The sequence below is a fragment of the Doryrhamphus excisus genome, linkage group LG21, assembly GCF_037039965.1.
Source record: "Doryrhamphus excisus strain RoL-2023G ecotype Guam linkage group LG21, RoL_Dexc_Guam_v1.1, whole genome shotgun sequence".
Classification (NCBI taxonomy): Eukaryota; Metazoa; Chordata; class Actinopteri; order Syngnathiformes; family Syngnathidae; genus Doryrhamphus; species Doryrhamphus excisus.
The window spans coordinates 10,783,781-10,801,620 of record NC_136377.1 but is presented as its reverse complement, the minus strand read 5'-3'; the positions used below and the strand labels follow the sequence as shown (position 1 = coordinate 10,801,620).

The 17,840-nt window shown below is 43.1% G+C and overlaps 1 protein-coding gene across 1 annotated transcript in view; it reads right to left on the bottom strand.

Moving 5' to 3' along the window:
- Positions 1-318: 318 nt before the first annotated feature.
- Positions 319-17,840, bottom strand: part of sipa1 (signal-induced proliferation-associated 1) — a 30,057-nt gene continuing 12,535 nt past the window's right edge. The window contains exons 2-16 of the mRNA XM_078787560.1: positions 16,230-17,671; positions 15,912-16,036; positions 15,647-15,835; positions 14,323-14,497; positions 14,020-14,123; positions 12,659-12,816; positions 11,577-12,180; positions 11,132-11,406; positions 9,670-10,050; positions 8,934-9,060; positions 8,714-8,846; positions 7,552-7,650; positions 7,272-7,335; positions 6,810-6,888; positions 319-4,803 (exon numbers count right to left, since the gene is read on the bottom strand). Of these exons, the coding sequence (XP_078643686.1) occupies positions 4,660-4,803; positions 6,810-6,888; positions 7,272-7,335; positions 7,552-7,650; positions 8,714-8,846; positions 8,934-9,060; positions 9,670-10,050; positions 11,132-11,406; positions 11,577-12,180; positions 12,659-12,816; positions 14,020-14,123; positions 14,323-14,497; positions 15,647-15,835; positions 15,912-16,036; positions 16,230-17,343 (3,771 nt within the window). The 5' untranslated portion in view covers positions 17,344-17,671 and the 3' untranslated portion in view covers positions 319-4,659. The remainder of the gene's footprint in view (positions 4,804-6,809; positions 6,889-7,271; positions 7,336-7,551; positions 7,651-8,713; positions 8,847-8,933; positions 9,061-9,669; positions 10,051-11,131; positions 11,407-11,576; positions 12,181-12,658; positions 12,817-14,019; positions 14,124-14,322; positions 14,498-15,646; positions 15,836-15,911; positions 16,037-16,229; positions 17,672-17,840) is intronic.

The window sequence follows — 17,840 nt, the reverse complement described above, 5'->3', positions numbered from 1 at the left end:
GGCGACCCATTTTTGTTATTTTGTATTGATACGATAACCCGCACACCTGTATTTCATTGGCTTCCATTCATCCATTTCCCGCACCGGTTATACTTATTAGGCTCGCGACAGGCGGGGAACACCCTGGACTGGTCAACCGAGCACTCAGAGCCATCCCAAACTTCTTTCAGGGCTCACTTCCATATGTGCAAACCTCATTATTTGAAACGTTGGCATAATTTAAAACGACAATACAACATTTTAACAACATTTATAGGTCAGAAAAATAGAAAAAACATAATAGGTCCATAATAGGCCCTTTCAGCACCCCTGCTAGCCAAACTCCGAAGTTGATTGGTTAATGCAGCTGTCAGTCATAGCTTCAAAAGCATTGCTTTTTCACTTGGCAAGGCAAGACAGATGATTGGATAAGAGCTGTTAAAAACACCTAACAGGCCTACCTACTGAGCACAAGTTTTCTGTATAATATTAATGAAACGTGTATTTTATTAATGAGTAATCATTTGTGTGTGTGCCAAGAAAGACATTTCTTGCTTGCTCTACAGGTATTACGACACAAATTCTTGAAAAAGACTAACGTAAGTCACTCTCGTGTGACTGATATAACAACCATCTGGTGCCAATGACAAATGTCAAAATAAAATGCTCATTAAAACGGGTCACAAAAAATCACATCAGTCATATTCAACATGCGTTATTAATCATGCGTGCCGCCACAAATGCTGGGTCAATGAAAACTAAACACATTGGACCTCCTTGGGCAGCTGTTGTCACCACATGTCTGTTTTGTGTGTGTGTGGGGGGGGGGGCACACAGTCAGGGGTCCTTGGAATTGTCCTTACTTTGTGCTGTGCTGATGCGTCTAATTAAAGTGCCCCCTAGTGGTCAAATGGCAAAAACCTCTTTCAGCAAAGAGATTTGCTGTACTGCATGTACAGTACAGTAGGTCAGGTGTCAGTCTTGTGATAAATGAAGATTCCATCTCTTCCTTGAAAATCAGGCAAAACGTGCGTTTTCTCCACACACACACACACACACACAAGTGAAATCGAATATACACGAACAAGGTTTGTATTTACAGCTGAGTCAAAGTAGTGCTAAGCCCTTGAGGTGTGTGTATGGGGACTCCATCCTGTGCTTCAACCCCAAATAAAGACATAGACCAAGTAGGCCAGCACATTGTTGTCATACATCCTCCCGATGTCAGTGCAGGGATAAGAACACATTCTTCTTTAGCTGGTGTTTAGGAAATGTTTTCCAAAGGACAGTCCTGCATGGGAAATGTTTGTACAGTTGTCATGCTGTGAACAAAATACAGTAATTGACACAAATAACTACTGATTTATGATGCAGGTTTTAGACCACATTTTTCCCTTGCAAGGGCACTCATTTCTGTCATTAAAGGTTTTTTAACTTTACCTTATCCATCTATTTATCTAGCTTACTTTTTACATATGATGTATGCTTCTCGTCTGATACTTAAAAGTCTGATCACATTTTGTTGAGCTTGGCTATGTAGTCCTCCATTTTCACAGTCAGGCTCATGCATTCATTCAGCAGAGCATAAAAATATATCTTTAATGTATTTGACTTGCTGCCCTATACAACTGGTGCCGCTTCTCCATGGAAGGACGGCAGTGACCAGCACTTTCCAGCTCACGCACACCACAATCCCTCCAGGATGGAAAAAGTCCTGCAAGCGCCTCCGGTATATGCCATTTCTGTATGTTAATATCTGAGCACGCCGACAGTGGTCTGGGCTAAGGCATGAAGAGACGCTCACGGCAGCCTCATCTTAATTTTCTGCCCAGTATTTGATGAGAAAATGTGCAAATGTATAATTTTTTTAAATTAAGAAAATGTTTAAAATGATTGGAATTGTTGGAGTCTACAGTTGAACAGACATTTATTTATTTTGCTATTATCTTATTTATTATTATTTTGAAGCTGGGCTTCACCTGCCTTCCCTGACAGCATGTCACTGACTCAATACAAGCAATTTTAATTCTAACATTAATAGGCTAGAAATGTGGCACATGCGGCCGACCAAGCATTTGAATCCAGCCCGCCAGTTGCTTTCTAAGTATTTCAACTTTTAACATACAAACTGACAACATGACTTGCAAGTCGGATGTCTTATTTAGTTAAAAAAAAAAAAAAAACTGTAAAATTAAATGACATAGTTTGATGTGGTCTGATGTTTAAAGTGCTCCTGAAAAAAGGGACATGAGAACATAGAGCTGATAGTATAATACTTTTACAGATACAATTAGGAAAATTCTAAACATAAATTAGTGTGTGTGTGTTAAATATATGTTCTGGCCCCTGGACAATATTGTTAACTCAATGCGGCCCACGAGTCAAAATATTTGGCGACCCCTGGACTAGAAGGTCCATAAATAAATATATAAGGCGACTATGTTGCCAATTTATAACACGTTTCTCCCGTGTCGTCATCTTGACTTTGTTTTTTCTATTTGAAATACTGAAATATACAGATATAATTTATTTTCCAATATTTGAAATACCAGTACATTTTTCTTCAGAAGAAACAAAGGACATTCAGGTCTGTTATCCAACAAATCATCAGTCACTTTAAGCACCCTTTATCCTCTTTAATTCTGGTTTAAAAACCATGTATTAGTCTGATTGCTTCACTTACAACTCAAGCTGCAATGCCTCAGCTGAGACCAACAAAAACAGACATTATCATCTTCTCAGGTCTCCATTCCGGTCAGACAACAGATGTTCTGTTCATCTGCCATGGAAACCTCAGTCAGTGCAACCATGAGACAAAGTTGAGAAAAGTGAGCTGGGTTAACATACATTACATTTTCAGGTAGGCACAAAGTCAAGAGAAATCACACTTTGACCATCCTGCCAGGATCTCGTTCATTAAGGCGTACCTAATGGTGATTTAAGACCTTATGAAAGCTAGAAAGCAAGCTTTTCAGATATGATTCTATCACTGCTGGCTTTCTGTAATAAACAATGTCTCCCGCCTTTCCGCTCTGCTCTATTTCACATTTGTTCCCAAATACCTTCCCTCCAGTTTCAACAGCTACAAGAAAATCCACATTTCCATGATAAATAAGTTACACACACTCACACACACACACGCACGCACACACAGAGGAGATGTTTGGGTAGTTGCTTGGCACATTCTCATGCTTGACCGACCTCCTACCATCTAAACAACAATACAAGACACAGCAAACAGGTCTTCTCACACCAACAGTTCAGTCTGGAGGCTTCAGCATGTCCAGGAGATATCTGATTGATCATCATCATCTGCCCAAATAACAGGAGCTGTACAGAGTATCTTCACATACTGATAATAAAGATGATCATTTCATCTGTATATACTGTATCTTAATATGCTGGTACCAAGTATTCACAGTGACTCTAAAATAACATTACAAGAGGAAGTTTGAGCATTGAGTGTCTTAAGTGGATGTGTGAAATCCACCGTAAAGAAGGTCTTGGTTTGGGTGGAACTCTTAAAAGCTGCCTGGGCGTTCGTTGGCACTGAGGAGAAGCAGTCCATCACTTGTTCATTTTAAACACACCTTGAGAGCGGTGCCTTTAGCGGTGGGCACAAAAAAGGTGAGGTAAGATAGCGCGGAGAGCATGGGCGGGATAAATAAAAATCCAATGCGTGCCTCTGTCCAGTGCTGATGTCACCAAAGAAAGTGCAAAACACAGAAAAAGACACATCAAGTTAGGAAGATATCCACTTGCTGCTACCACTCAGGAGCCATACGGTATCGCCTCCGGTGGTCACAACACAGTTCACTACAATATTCTGACTAGAGATTATGTTTTCCACTTCAGGTGTTTGACTTTGACACCTTTGAAAGCTGCCGTGACGCCTGCAGGAGGACTTCTACAGTATGGCTGCTACAATATTGAGTGAGGTTAGAGCAAAGTTATGGAAGGAAGCGGTTCTTTTCCTGTCATTGTGTGTTTTTCAGGGAGGTATAGCCCCTTTTTCATTGCAAGCACGCACACACACACACACCTGCACACACATACACAGGCTCACTCTGGATAGATTTTCCTTCCCCTCTTTTCGTTTAATGAAGGGATACAGTACTACTGAGAAGCAAGATTGTTGCCTAAAGGCCTCCTTTTTCTTTGTATTTAACATTTTGTCTATTTTAAATGACCTTCCGCACTATCTGTGCAGGACAGAGCATAGCAACGCTACTTCACATTTAAGTGGTGATATACAGTATAAACACACACACACTTAGTATGCATGTGATTCTACAAACTGCGTGTGTACACTTTTGGTCATTTTATCAGATAAACATGCTATAGGGTGTACACACACTGTCTTAACTGCCACTTAATATGAAAGTGCTGTTCAACCCAGCTTGTCAAGTATTTGAAGCAAAGTACAGTAAGAGATGCACACGCATGCGGCTAACACACACACACACACACACACACACACCAAGAGACACACTCTGGCAACAATACCCAGAGGTGCAGACTTGTTAGGGAATGTCATTATGTTTAAAGGAGTCAAATTGCATACACCTTCACCAGCAGGCAGGATCACTATTCACTCTTCATGGAGGATATGTTTGAGGACGGCGCACACAATTTGCATCATTCTGTTGCTGGAAGGAGCGTGCAGCCGGCAGGCGGACGCTAACAGGGCTTGTTCACGTTGCACAGCAGCTCGGTGACTTTGATGAGGCGCGCCACGGTGCTCTGCGATTCCTCTTGCAGCCGCTGGTTGTTCTGCCGCAGGCTCTGCACCTCGGCCTGCAGCACCGCCTTGTCCTCCTTCTCCTGAAAGACACGGGCAAACAAACAAAAACAAAAGGCTGTCTCTCAGATCGCTGCATGTGGCAGAAACGGAAAGGGAAGAAAAGGAGCGAGAGGTGCAGGTTGAGTGCATTCGGGGACACGAGTGGACACGTAAAAAAGCCTCAACTAGTCAAACAACACCAAGAGTGAAGCAGTGAATTACATATTAGGGTCAACATAAAATAGTGCTGAAACAAGACACATATTGTCATTCATCAGGTTGGACTGCTATTGATTTCTTGCTGCTTTTATCCATTCAATGCAGCATCATAGATGACCACAACATAAGACGAATCGTCTCAGTCTTAATAAGCACATTAGAACCTCGGTTTTCATACACCCTGGTTTTCAACAAAATTATTGCTAAAAATTAGAATCTATGCAAGGCTGCACGTCGGGAGAGTGGTTAGCGTGTAGGCCACACATATAGGAGACCCGAGTTCAATTCCACCCTTCCAAAAACATGAGTGCTAGATTAATTGGTGACTCCAAATTGTCCATAGGTATGAATGTGAGTGTGAATGGTTGTTTGTCTATATGTGCCCTGTGATTGGCTGGCGACCAGTCCAGGGTGTACCCCGCCTCTCGCCCGAAGACAGCTGGGATAGGCTCCAGCAAGCCCACGACCCTCGTGAGGATAAGTGGTAGAAAATGAATAAATGAGAATCCATGCACTGATGATTCAGTGGCTCTCATTTACCGTACTTCTGTCATGCCTACCCCAGGGGACAGAAATGCTTTCTCACCCCCACCACCTCAATGCTACTAATAGTACCGATCAAACTCAAAAATGAAATCCAACAAAATAGAGAGTTGTGAGGCATACAAGCATTGTAGGGTTTGTTGAGTATGACAAATTTGCACATGTTGGCAGGTATGCACTAACATTGAAAATTCTACCTACCTTTTACCCCGCCCTGTAAGTTCCCCAAGCCCCTCCAGGGGGACCCACCCCACTATTTGAGAAGCTGGTGTATGTGAAGAATGGATAGTGGTTCTTGTAGAGTTGGGACATTTAAGGCATATTCCGACGAGAGTCCTTTAATCATCTATGTCTTATTTATTCACAGAAAGCACACAGAACAATAAACAACTCTTTCACTTTGCTTTCTGCATGTATGACTATAATTCTTCTCTGTGTTTTGTATTATATTTTTATGTAACAGTTTAGGTAATAGATTTTGGGTTTTCGTCTGACCTTCTGGAACTGATTAATGACGAAAACCGAGGTTCCACAGTATCGTACCATTGTGTGCAACAAGTCAACTGGGTTCTGATAATAAGGTCATGTCAAATTAAACTGTTAACTATCCATGTACAATCATCAGACAACTACATTGATCCGACAACGGCTTCAATTCAACCGTGTGTGTTAGTAAACCGGTTAATCAATACATTGGAAAGGCACCCATTAGATGAGTCAAAATTGAAGAGTCACAGCATGCGGTCCCAGTTAAGCACTTTTATAAATAACTTTTCATATAAATTATAGGTAGGGATGATCGTTTTGTCCACACACACACACACACACACACACAAACGAGACAAATTCTGTACAGTATTGACAATTCTCAATGCAAGGCAACTTTGTGTTGAGAGTATTTTTGTCAAGCAGCAGTTTGCAGAAATAAAAAAAAGTCCATATCTCAACACATACAATGTTCTGTTGACATCTACATGAACATAACATGGACTAGTGCAATAGAAATGTAAAATAGTAATTACAGCTTTCAATGGTGTGAAAATGACAACAGGGGTGGCAACATATTACAATACCTGTGCAAAAAAAAAAAAAAAAGAATCTATTAAGTTGTTGTATGTGAGTTGGCTGCCACGATACAAGATTGCATTTGGTGGGACTCGAACATGTAAACAAGACACAAAAACCACCTGGCTCCAGTGTTTTGGACCTGCTAACTCTGCTGTGCAATTCATTCAAAATGCAAATACAGCAAGAAAGTTTGAAGCATTCATGAGAGTCAAAGCACCTTTTGCAGGTCATCCTGCAGCTTCTTCAGCATGGCCTCCAGTTGTGACACCTTTTCTTCCAGGTGGCCTGGAGAGTCACTGCAGCATGAGAAAAAAAGTGAGTACATATGCACACAGTACTTGTAAGTAGAGCTGTTACTGCATTTGAACAAGCTATTCATTTGCAGTCTTGCTGTGTTCCATTCTAGTTGTCACCCATGCTGACCTCCATGTTGGCCTGTGGGTGAACCCTAACCGTGCTCTGAATAGTTCACACACAGGAAATGTCTCTTGTTATTTTGTGTGGAGGAAACTAAACATTGGCAGTGACTTGGACACGCTGTTGTGTAAGTGTGCACGTGTTTGCTTTCTCCAGGAGGGCTCTCCCGCTGATTCAGGAAAATCTAAGAGGCTGTCTGTCTACAGAGATAGTAGAGATGCTATAATGACAGTATTTGTTGCATAGCAACTCAGTGACCTACCTCTCTTTTGTGCTCAGCTTGCCGTCCGTCTGCTCGGCTCCTGATTGGTCTGCAGCTTTACGATCTATGACGAGAGAGAGAAACGTTAAGGCAAATTATTCGCCTTAATCAATGTTAGTCATTTAAAACAGGTGTACCTAACATTATGGCCGGTGGCTATTCTCATAGTAATTTCACCAACCCGACATGAGTATGAAGTCAGTGGACTATATGATGTCATTAGTGTTCTCCTGATGTGCCTTTGACATTTACATCATCCCACAGTTAAACAGCTGCTCACCCTCGCGTGACAAAGCCTCCAGGATGCTGCGGCAGGCTGTGGCCAGGTCAGCGATGGACTGCCACTCTTCTTCCGTGGAATCTGTCGTCTCTGAGAGAACTGAGAGCAAGATTTAAGAATCAGTTCAGCCCCAGTGTGAAACACACATCTTAATATCATGCATCTGGGGCAGGAGGAAGACTGCGACAGCCCATTTTGAGAGAGGTTCTCAATGTGGCTTAACAGTGACAATAAGCAACCACAAGGGGGTGCTGCAGCGTTCATGCCATATTATACACTCGGGCAGATGTGGCCACTTTCTAAGCACATTACATTGGTGCCTGTGCTAAATTACAATGGGTTATCGAGTACGGATATTAACTTGACAAAAACACACCTATGTTGCCATATCTGATGATGTTTTTTACATAACATTTGGACATTTTTTTAAGTGTAAATAATAGTGTATAATAATACAACACACATGATCATAAATCTGACAAGATGTGTCCACTCTTGGTTGCCAAATAATGAGGCTGATCTCAGTGGAGGTACAGCAGATGGTATTAAGAGCAGTGTTTTGATCTAAAACTCCACCCCTCCCACCGCCCATCTGTCCCCCATTTTATCCCAGCCCCGGCAGGGGGTGGCAGGAGAGCAGGGGTGATATTAGATTAGCGTAGAACAGGGGTAGCGTGGATGGACGAAGGACAAAAGGAGATGTGGCGGGGAGCAGAGGGAGGATAATGAAGAGAGCAGTTTAACACAGAAAGGTTTTTGGGGGTGAAAAAAGGCATCCGGGCCTCAAATCAGGCAGGGATGATTTGCACGCATGTAATTGTTTCATTTTGGCATCATTTGTTTGAGTGCATAGGTCACAATCTTTTAGTCTGACGCAAATTTCTCTGCTTAAAAAAACACCAGGCATAAAACGCAACATTTGGCACACAGCATAAACAGCTATTGTATTATTATTAATTTTGTATTTTTGTGATATAGTAGCAGCTGTTGTAGTAGTGTGGTGCAGTTTTACAACACTGTAAATTACACCCACAATAATAAATACCTCTTTCATGAAAAAGGAGATTATTAGTGTTGTAAAAGTGTTACAACATTCATGACAGAGGTCATAAGATACCATAGACTATCTAAAGTTTTATTGATTACAAAGTCCGTGTCTTACTCTTGGTGATGGAGTTGTGAAGACTTAAGGCTCGTGAATTCCTCTCAGCACGGTCCACACACGACAACCGCGGGGAAGAGATGGACGAGTCGCTCGCTGAAGCTTTGTCCTCACCGAAGTCGGCCGCCATGAACTACAGATTGAGATGAAGATAGAGATTTAAAGAAAGTGGGGGCACAGTATCAAGGAAAAAGAGCACATCCTTTCATCTGTCTTTCACCTGTTCGTCCTCGAGTGGAACTTTGGGTTTGACTGCCAGTATTAGATCAGGTGTGGCATCTCTAAGCTCTCCTATGTTCTCATAGATTTGGCGGTCCTCCTTTAAGCCCACGTTGCCGTAGACATGACTGGAAGATACCAAGATAGACATGGGAGGAGCAAAACACCAAACAAATCTGCTTTATGACATTTTTATCCACTGCAGAAATCTAAATTAAACAGCAAATGAAGCACTCCGGCATATAATCTGCAGGATTGCATTGGTTCTTGTCTGATTTCATTCCCGCTTTGTTAAAATGATCCTTTGTAATTGCACATTGGAGTGCACTTTTTTGTAGTCCACTGTATTACTTGCCAACATGTTAAGTGTGTTTGGAGAACTGTGCTTCCATGCATGACCTACTTATTTTGCATGTGTATTTAATCATTTTCAATGCAATCACGGAATTGTAGTGATTTCATCATTTCTGGTCTTGCATTAAATTTACACACACACACACACACACACTCTGGTGTCCTTTCACTTGTCCTTTGCAGGAAAATGAGGTATAGGATTCAATTATATTGAGTCACTGGCAGTATGAGGTTACGTTTAGCCTTGCTATATAATTTAAGCGCTGTATGTCATTACTGGATGCCACTAAATCAAATGGATCTCCCCTATAAAGCTGTTTTTGCAATGTGAAGCATTTCTTATTCATTAGAATTTGAGACTTTATGGCTTTGCTAAGACTCACCCCTCACAGGTATTTCCATAAGATGAGTGTCGTTCTAAAGAGATGCTGCGTGTAAGCTGTGAGCTCTCTTGGTCCTCATCGGACCTCTGGTCCTGCAGAGAAGAGGCCCGTAGCAAAGGTAAACTTGGCAGTGCCAGGAGAGAGCCCATGTCCTCTCTTTCACTTTGCCGGTGAAGCTCAGCTGCCTCGTCGCTCTCCCCCTGGACTTCTGTGTTGTGCATCTCGATGACACCATGCACCTCCATCTCCTCCCCCTCCCCCTTCTCCTCCTCCTCTTCCTCTTCCTCCCTCTCATCCAGCACCCAGGCCTCACTGGACTGGTCCTCACCCGGCTTACACTCTGCGTCCTTGATTGCTTTCTGGTAAAGTTCAGAGAAGCTCCTGAAGAACATGAAGAAAACCTTCTTTAATATTACTACTTATGTTGTTGTTATTCTCACAGAAATTGCATAAATGAGGTGGATAAAATAATGTTGTTTAATACAAAAGTATTAAATATTAAAAGTATTAAGCCCACAAAAAAATATACAGACTTCATCACGCAACACTGTTTCTTGCCACACTTATGACTTACAACAATGAAGGGACTTATAACTTTGCATGGATGACCTAAGCATGATGCATGATGACTGAGCTTTTCAATGAGTTCATTTTTTTAAAGTTAAAATAATGACAGCAGTTGTTACTACGACTAATAATTTACGTTCATGCGTAAATGTAAAGACACCTGTAAAATAGATTGCAGTAGATTAGCTTTTATACATATGATAAAAGAATCCCAGCTCCCATGATGCTTAGGGTGCCATAACAGGAAGCATGTCCGAATCAGGCTATTATGAAATGTTTGGATCATTTGAAGTCTTATGCAGCGAACGTGTTTTGATCTGACAAATCTTAAGTAAGCTTGATCAAATAAAGAATCAATACAACGTCTACTTGGAATATTACCTGTATGTCTAAATACAGTATACTACAGAACATTCATAGTTTTTTTCAAATCATTGCTTGCTATTTATTACAATTATATTTGCTGTACTTTATATAAATCATGTAACTATATTGGTTACTACTGCAAATATTTAGTTTTCCATTCCAGTGGGAAGGCACACTGTCCATTATTGTTACTCATCCAGGTTCAATGTACATAGAGTAGAAGTGGGAGAGCTGCAACTTGCATGGGTGTCTACTTTAAAAGCATTCTGTCCCAACAATGCTCTACGCACTGATAGCTTGCTGTTTCTGCCTTTTCTCCCCCTGAATGCAAATTGGTATTGATTAGTCATCAGCCAGCTGGTTCTGACGCTGAATGTGTGTGCGTTGCCACGACAGTGTCCCACCTCACTCTCTTTGTTTCAAGTCACTATAATCGTCAATATGATCTGAAGACATTTTGGCCTCTTCCTATGTGGCACTCATGCCACCATTATCACATTACCCCCGTGAACTCTGCAGCCTGACCCACCTGCGGGGCTTCCCGTTCTCGTCCGGCGGGATGACGGTGATGTGAATCTTGTGTGCCGTGCGGAGCAGCCTGGTCCTCTCCTCTGTGCTGAGGTGGACCAGGGAATGCCCGCACAGGCGAACCACACGAGCCCACAGCTGGAGGCCACCGCTCTCTGCGTAGCAGAATCGCTGCAGCTCTGTCACAAAGCCCTCCTCGTTCATCAAAAAGCCGGGCTGGCCCACGCCGTCACGTAAGGGAGTGACCTCCAGAGCCTCGCACCCCCGGGTAACCAACTATGGGGTAGAATAATTCACTTTAGTGAGTTACTTTAGAATTAATAGAGGTGTGCAAGGTCCATTCTGAACATCCACTTAAGGTACCACTTATGATTCCTTGCCCGATAAAGTGCTTCAGGCTGCAAACTTTTAAGTAATTAATGAATCATAATGTGATAATCACCCACCTCAAGCCTCTGCACCACCTCTTTCAAATCCTCAGCCTGGTTCTCCATGACACTAATCAACACCGACTCGCCACGCTCATAGAAGATGTCCAAACAGGGTCCTCCTTCTTTCTTTTCGGTCACCGCCTTCCATCCAATGACATCCCTGCAGGAGCAATTAAACACCACCCTGCGTGTGCACCTTTCAATGAGCACCACCGACTCGGCCGAGACACCCAGCAGACACGGAAGCCTGTGCTCTTCCTCACTTTCATCCGCGCTGTCCACCATCACAGCCCACACCAGCGCCCCAGCACTGTGCAGCTCCGCCCCCTTGGCTCCCTTCAGCTTGTCTTTGCGCTTGCCTCCTAGCGAGAGCAGCGGGAACTTAGTAGAGGAGTCGATGGGTGTTGTAGTCACATAGTTTTCAGCCAGGTCCTTCAGGTATTCCTGTCGCGTGCGGGTAGCCATGGAGCGGAACTTCTCAGACTTTTCTGCTGCATTCTCTGCATTGACTGCCTTGGCCAGAAGGAAGTCTCTGAATGCAGGCGAGCGAGGGAAGCGGGCACCCTTAGGGAATAGCGGGCCAAATAATGGGATGTCTTTAGAGCGTGTTACGGCCACCCTAGGAGGGAAAAGGACAAAGAGGAATGACAGATTACAGAAGAGGAAGTGTTCAGTCTTTGTCCTGTTTTTTTTAATCCGTGAAAGGACATGTTTTCCACAAAAAAGACATCTAATTCCGACTGTTTATGAATATTTACATTATCATTCATTAGTGGCGAGACGGTACACATTTTATTTGTTTTTAAGTAAGTGTTTGAGGCATATTTACAGCTTAAATTGTGTCATGAGTGAACAATGGCAATTGAAGAGAAAAGGAGAAGGTTCTGAAGCCACATCTAATCTAATAATCTAATCTAACAGTCACTTTTATTGGGTTTGGTGTGTCCCGGGAGGAAAAACGGGGCTCTACTACATACAGTATACATGCAGGTTCTTCCCTCGTGATCATTTAAAACAGATGTATGTGGTTGTGCAAGAACTGTACGGATAAGAATGATTATGATAACAGAATGTAAACCATCATCAAAACAACAGACCTGTAATAGGTGTTGTCAGTGCAGGGCTCATGAACTTGAACAATGATGAAGACGTGCTGGAAGTGTGAGCGGATGGACTTTGGAGTGAAGGGTAATGCACCAGGCTCCTGGAACACGATAGTCACAATGTCGTTGCCAATGTGTCGTTTCCTCAGCAACTGAAAACAAAAAAACATTAGGATTGTTATACAAGCACTCCAGGCTTTCATAAAGCCAACTAAACAATAATAATAATTGTTTTGACTAGGGATGCTACGATTGATTTCCGTGAAAAATAATTTCTACTCTGACCACAAAAGTCAATTATCAGCCTCTCTCAGCGGTGGAAGACCACGAGTGCTCTCTCTCACTGACCTGGAAGTCCTGCTGGAGTTCCACCAATGTTCTCTGACATCCAAAGTCTCCTTAAAGAAGGCGTCTTATCCTCTAAGTGTCACGAGTGATATACTGTATGTTCTCTATAGGGTGATTTTATGGTTCCTTTTTACCATACCACATTGCCAATAGCACTTGTCACAAACAAATTTATAAATTGCATAATTAATCCATGTGATCGGTGTCAGCCCTGGATGATCTTTTTTTACGTTTTCAGAAGAAATATTAATGATTGTTTGACATCCCTGTTTCCAGAAGTGAATAATAAAAAAAATGGCCATCATGCATTAGAAGTTAATAGCAGAGCTAAAAATAGATTGTAATGTGCTGTAAAAATACACAGCTACAACATTAGCTATACTTGCAAAATGATGAGATCAATACAAGAGCTGTATTGAAAAGACTCCCTTAATAAAGATAATGTAGTGCATTACGCTGAGAGATATTTCTACTCTCTCAGCACCAATAATTAATATGGCTACATTAATACTTCTGACAGTGTTACTGAATAACAAACATTATCTTTGTAATGGAAGAAGTTTTGATACAGCTCTTGTATCGGATCTCGTTAGATGGTAGAGGTGTACCTAATGAAGTGTGTGTTGAGTGTACATGAAGCGTAAGTAAGTATATTCAGCAAATAACAGCTTAAGATCCCAAGCTGTAGCAAACATTAAGCAGGCAGTTTAAACATGACATCTCCTGCCTTTTACAAGTTTTTGTGTTAATCTATATCAGCATGCCGTATCCAGTTTGTGAATTAAAGGCTTAAACTGCAGATAGCACACAAGACGCTGACAATGTTCCTAGTCCATGTGAACACAGGGGGGCAGGATTTTTATGTCATGTACATTGCAGACTACAGAGGCTCCTTGTGAGGCATTTAACCATGTCGTGTTTTGATTGACTTTTTTTATGCTTTCATGTTTTAGGACGGACGTGTGTAATATTGGCTGTATGACATGACAGCAGTGATTCTGAATTACCTGTTGAGTGTTGTTGGCCGTGTAGGGCAGCATGGTGGACACATGGAACATGATCTCATAGTCCTGGTAGCGCGTGTAGAGGGAATGTGTCCCCGTAGAGTCGGCTGCACAAGTCAAGATACAACAATGAATGTAAACCAGCTGTGAGATAATCAGCAGTGATGGTGCTATTGTGCATACATGACTCAAATGATGATGACTTTGTGTTATCTCAGGCTGCCACTGATGGCCTCCTGATAGAGCCTTTGCTATAACGTGAGACACGGCTAATAGATCGGAGTGTGGGGAGTGTTTTTAGCTCACTTTTGTTGTCCAGCTGAGCTCGGTATTTCTCCCAACCCTTCAGTCTCACGCGATCCCCGAGCAAGTCCAAAAACTCCTCAAACGCCGGCCCTGAGCTCTCGTTGTTGTACATGTCCTCCTCTGAGCTCTGGCCCGCCCGGCAGTACATCACACCGACCTTTCGCTGGAAATTCAGCTAGATTACAAAACACAAAAGGCAAGAAAGCATTATTGTAGGCATTTATGAACATGTAGTCACTTTCATATTTAAGCCATTTGTAATAACTGTGTGTCCAACTTATAGTACATATACGTATATTAAAACTCAAATCCATATCATATATCTTGGGCAAAAAAAACTTAACATGCAATCATGTTGGAACTTCTTTTAATAGCTAAAAGGAAATTCAAATTTAAATTTGCAAAGTCCTCTCCTGAAAAAAAATGCAAATGTTTCAAAGGTGACAAATATTTAACCATTGGATGAAGACCGCACTCTCTGGGTGCGGTGTTTTCAAAGTACCAGGTAGATAATAAGAAATACTTGGACCTATTTTGATCTCAGAACCTGTTTGAAAATGACCAATTCTACAGTGACAATGTTATTCACCGGTGTCGCTCACATGAATCCCTTTTAATCCCCTTCATCTTCCACCTCCAACAAGTAATTATGTACTTGTTCAGTTGAAAATGCTGCTTTATACACAGAGAAAGTTTTGTTTTTCTCACTTTCTCGTGTGTATGTTCTCCATGTATGTACAACAGTAAGTTGTTGTATGTCTGCTCCTATGTCTGATCTTGGAGGCGGAAAGTGGTTAAATGCAGGTGGTCCATGGTTTACAGTGTTGTGAGTTTTGGCATTTCGCTAACTGTAACATCTACATGGTCGTTGACAGGATGCCAAGGTAGTGTTCAATCAATGTATTGCAAAAACGAAACAGGCTACTGTCGGATAAAACAACATCAGCAAACCCAACTGCCCTCTCTGCACAGAGCCATCCTTTTATTTCACTCGCATGAACATTGTTAGGCCTCAGCTTGATATGTTCATGGCCTGTCGGAAATCACAAAACTCTCACTACGAGGTCTCTGAGCATGTTAAATGACCAGCTCCTGACAGTAATAACCAAGCATTGTAGTGGTCTTATTGTCGCGTTAGAAAGCTCAATAGTTCTTTTGATTAAATTTTCATCACTTTTTATTATAATTCAGGGTTTCCGCTACATTTAATTGATGGCGGCACACATCTTTAAGAATTCCATATTGATTCCATTTACTGTAGAGGAGAAGAAGTCATACTTGATATGGTTCAGGATACTCCAACATTACGGTTATAGGTGCTCACCCCTTGTTCATCCAGCTTCAGCAAGGTGTCGCGGACCTTGGGGGAGTTGGAGGCCAAGCGAAGGCAATGCAGGTTGAGTTCTGGCATGATAAACTCCAGCAACCTCTTGGGAGACAGGCCTCGAGGGGTTGTGTGACGAGCGGCAGAGGGCACAGACTCCTCCAAGATGGAACCTCGCAGCGTCTTCATCTGAGAAGAAAATTCAGTCTCAGGTCATACTTTCCATCATCCACTTTCCAAGAGGTGAACCAAAGTTGAAGTTTACCTCTGTGGTGCGAAAGATGATTCTGTAATTGTACTGAGCTCCGCTGGTGCCTTCTTTCTCCTCTCTGCGGAAACTGATGGCCACTGGACCTAGGCGATCATCCATGCCAAAGAAATTCTGATGCTCTGAAATGACAAAATAAACACATTTAATAAACTGCATCTTCATGACGTAGAATATATGACATAGTTCCCATGTGCTGTAAAATCATGTACATCGAAAGATTTCTGTCCCTACTGATTACTGCACGCATGTCACAAAGCATTTTAGTAATAGTAATTTTAACTAACCAGCAAGACTAACTTGACGTTTTCTTACCTTTCATGTAGAAATATTTACGATAGTAATGCGCCCCCAGATCTGCATGCTCTATGAAGTAGTTGCTTTTTCCCTGCTGCTGGACATGGCTCTCTCTGGGCTCCTCCAGGACCGACACCGCGTCGTTGGGGGTCCGCGGGCTCAACCACAGTCCCCGCTTTGCTGGGAATCGTCCCAGACCCACCTGCTCCTCTCCCCCGGTTTCATTTCGGAAGTGGGGGCAACTGAGTAGAAGCTCGTTGTCGTTGCCGTCACCTTCGTCCAGCAGCAAGGACTGCTCAGGGTCATCCACGCCCCCCCCATTGCCCACTCCACCTTGCGCAGGTGAGGAAGGTGTGGCCTGGGAGAGGGGTCGCATTTGGGAGGCGGCGGAGGCCCCCGAGGTGATATTCTTTTTGCGTCCAATGCTGTCTCTGTTGGAGGCCGCCTCTGTGAGGTCAAAAAGGATGCTCTGGACGTCGTAGTGTGCAAAGTTCCTCACCCAAGCGCCACCCCCGATGTTGTCATAAGGACCGGGTTGAGGGATTTGAGGGGGCCCAGATTTGGACTTTTTACTCAGTCCTTCAGGCTTGGGAGGTTTGGCAGGTTTTGGAGAGTCCCCAGTTGCAGAAGACAGACCTCTAAAGAATCCGTCTGGCTCTGGGGGGTTTCCTTGCAGTCCTAAAAGCAGGAAGGGGTCTTTAAAGCGGAGGGCATTAGGGCTCAGGGGCTCCTGGTTCGCAGTTCCTAACTCCTGGACTTGAGTCTGTCTCTCCAGTGAGGATAAGCTGCCATACTCCCTGTGCAGCAGCACACCCGAGTCCCCCTGAACCCCCACGCCCACCTTATCACAGACCACCCGGGTCACCTTCCCCCCAACCTTCCCACCAGAGTCCAAGTCTCCTAAAGTCACGTCACTGTTACTCCTCTGCATGATGTGGCCTCGGCCCACCGCCCGCAGTGTCAGACCCGCTCGACTCGGGGTCAGGTTGTCTCCATCTGACCCGTCCCCCTCTCTCCTGGGTGGCCACTCCACCACACCCACTTCCCGTTTGGGATCAAAGTTGACAGCAGCCACCGGCGGCCGCACATTCTGGCGCCTAAACTTCCGGACGAACAGGTCATCGGACTGCATTGTGCCTGGGAAGCCGACTCCGATCCAGTTTATTATTATCCAGAGGTGAAGATGGAAAGCTTCCCACTCAGTGAGGGCAACACATATAGTCCTTTTCTAAAAACACTTCAACACACAGTGGCGTGTGAAGGATGAAGATTGGTGCGAAAACAGTGTCACTGTGGAGGTTCATCCAGGTGTGGAGTTGTGAGTTTTGGTGGTGATCCAGGAGGTGTTAGGTTCCGCTTCCTGCGGAACAAAGATGACCATCACTGTGGCTCAACTCTCCTTCCTCTTACACGAGGCCTTGTCTGCGTACCCAACATGGCATCCGCTGACTCCTCAGTGCCTGCATAGAAAAAAGAGATGCATTTTAAATCTTTCAGTCAAAATTGATCCCATTTTGACAAAACTTGCCAGGGTCAAAATTACATATGTTTTATAATATTGGCCGACCGATATTACTGGCATAAAAATGAGATATCAGATTATAATGTTTCTCTTCCAATATTGATATT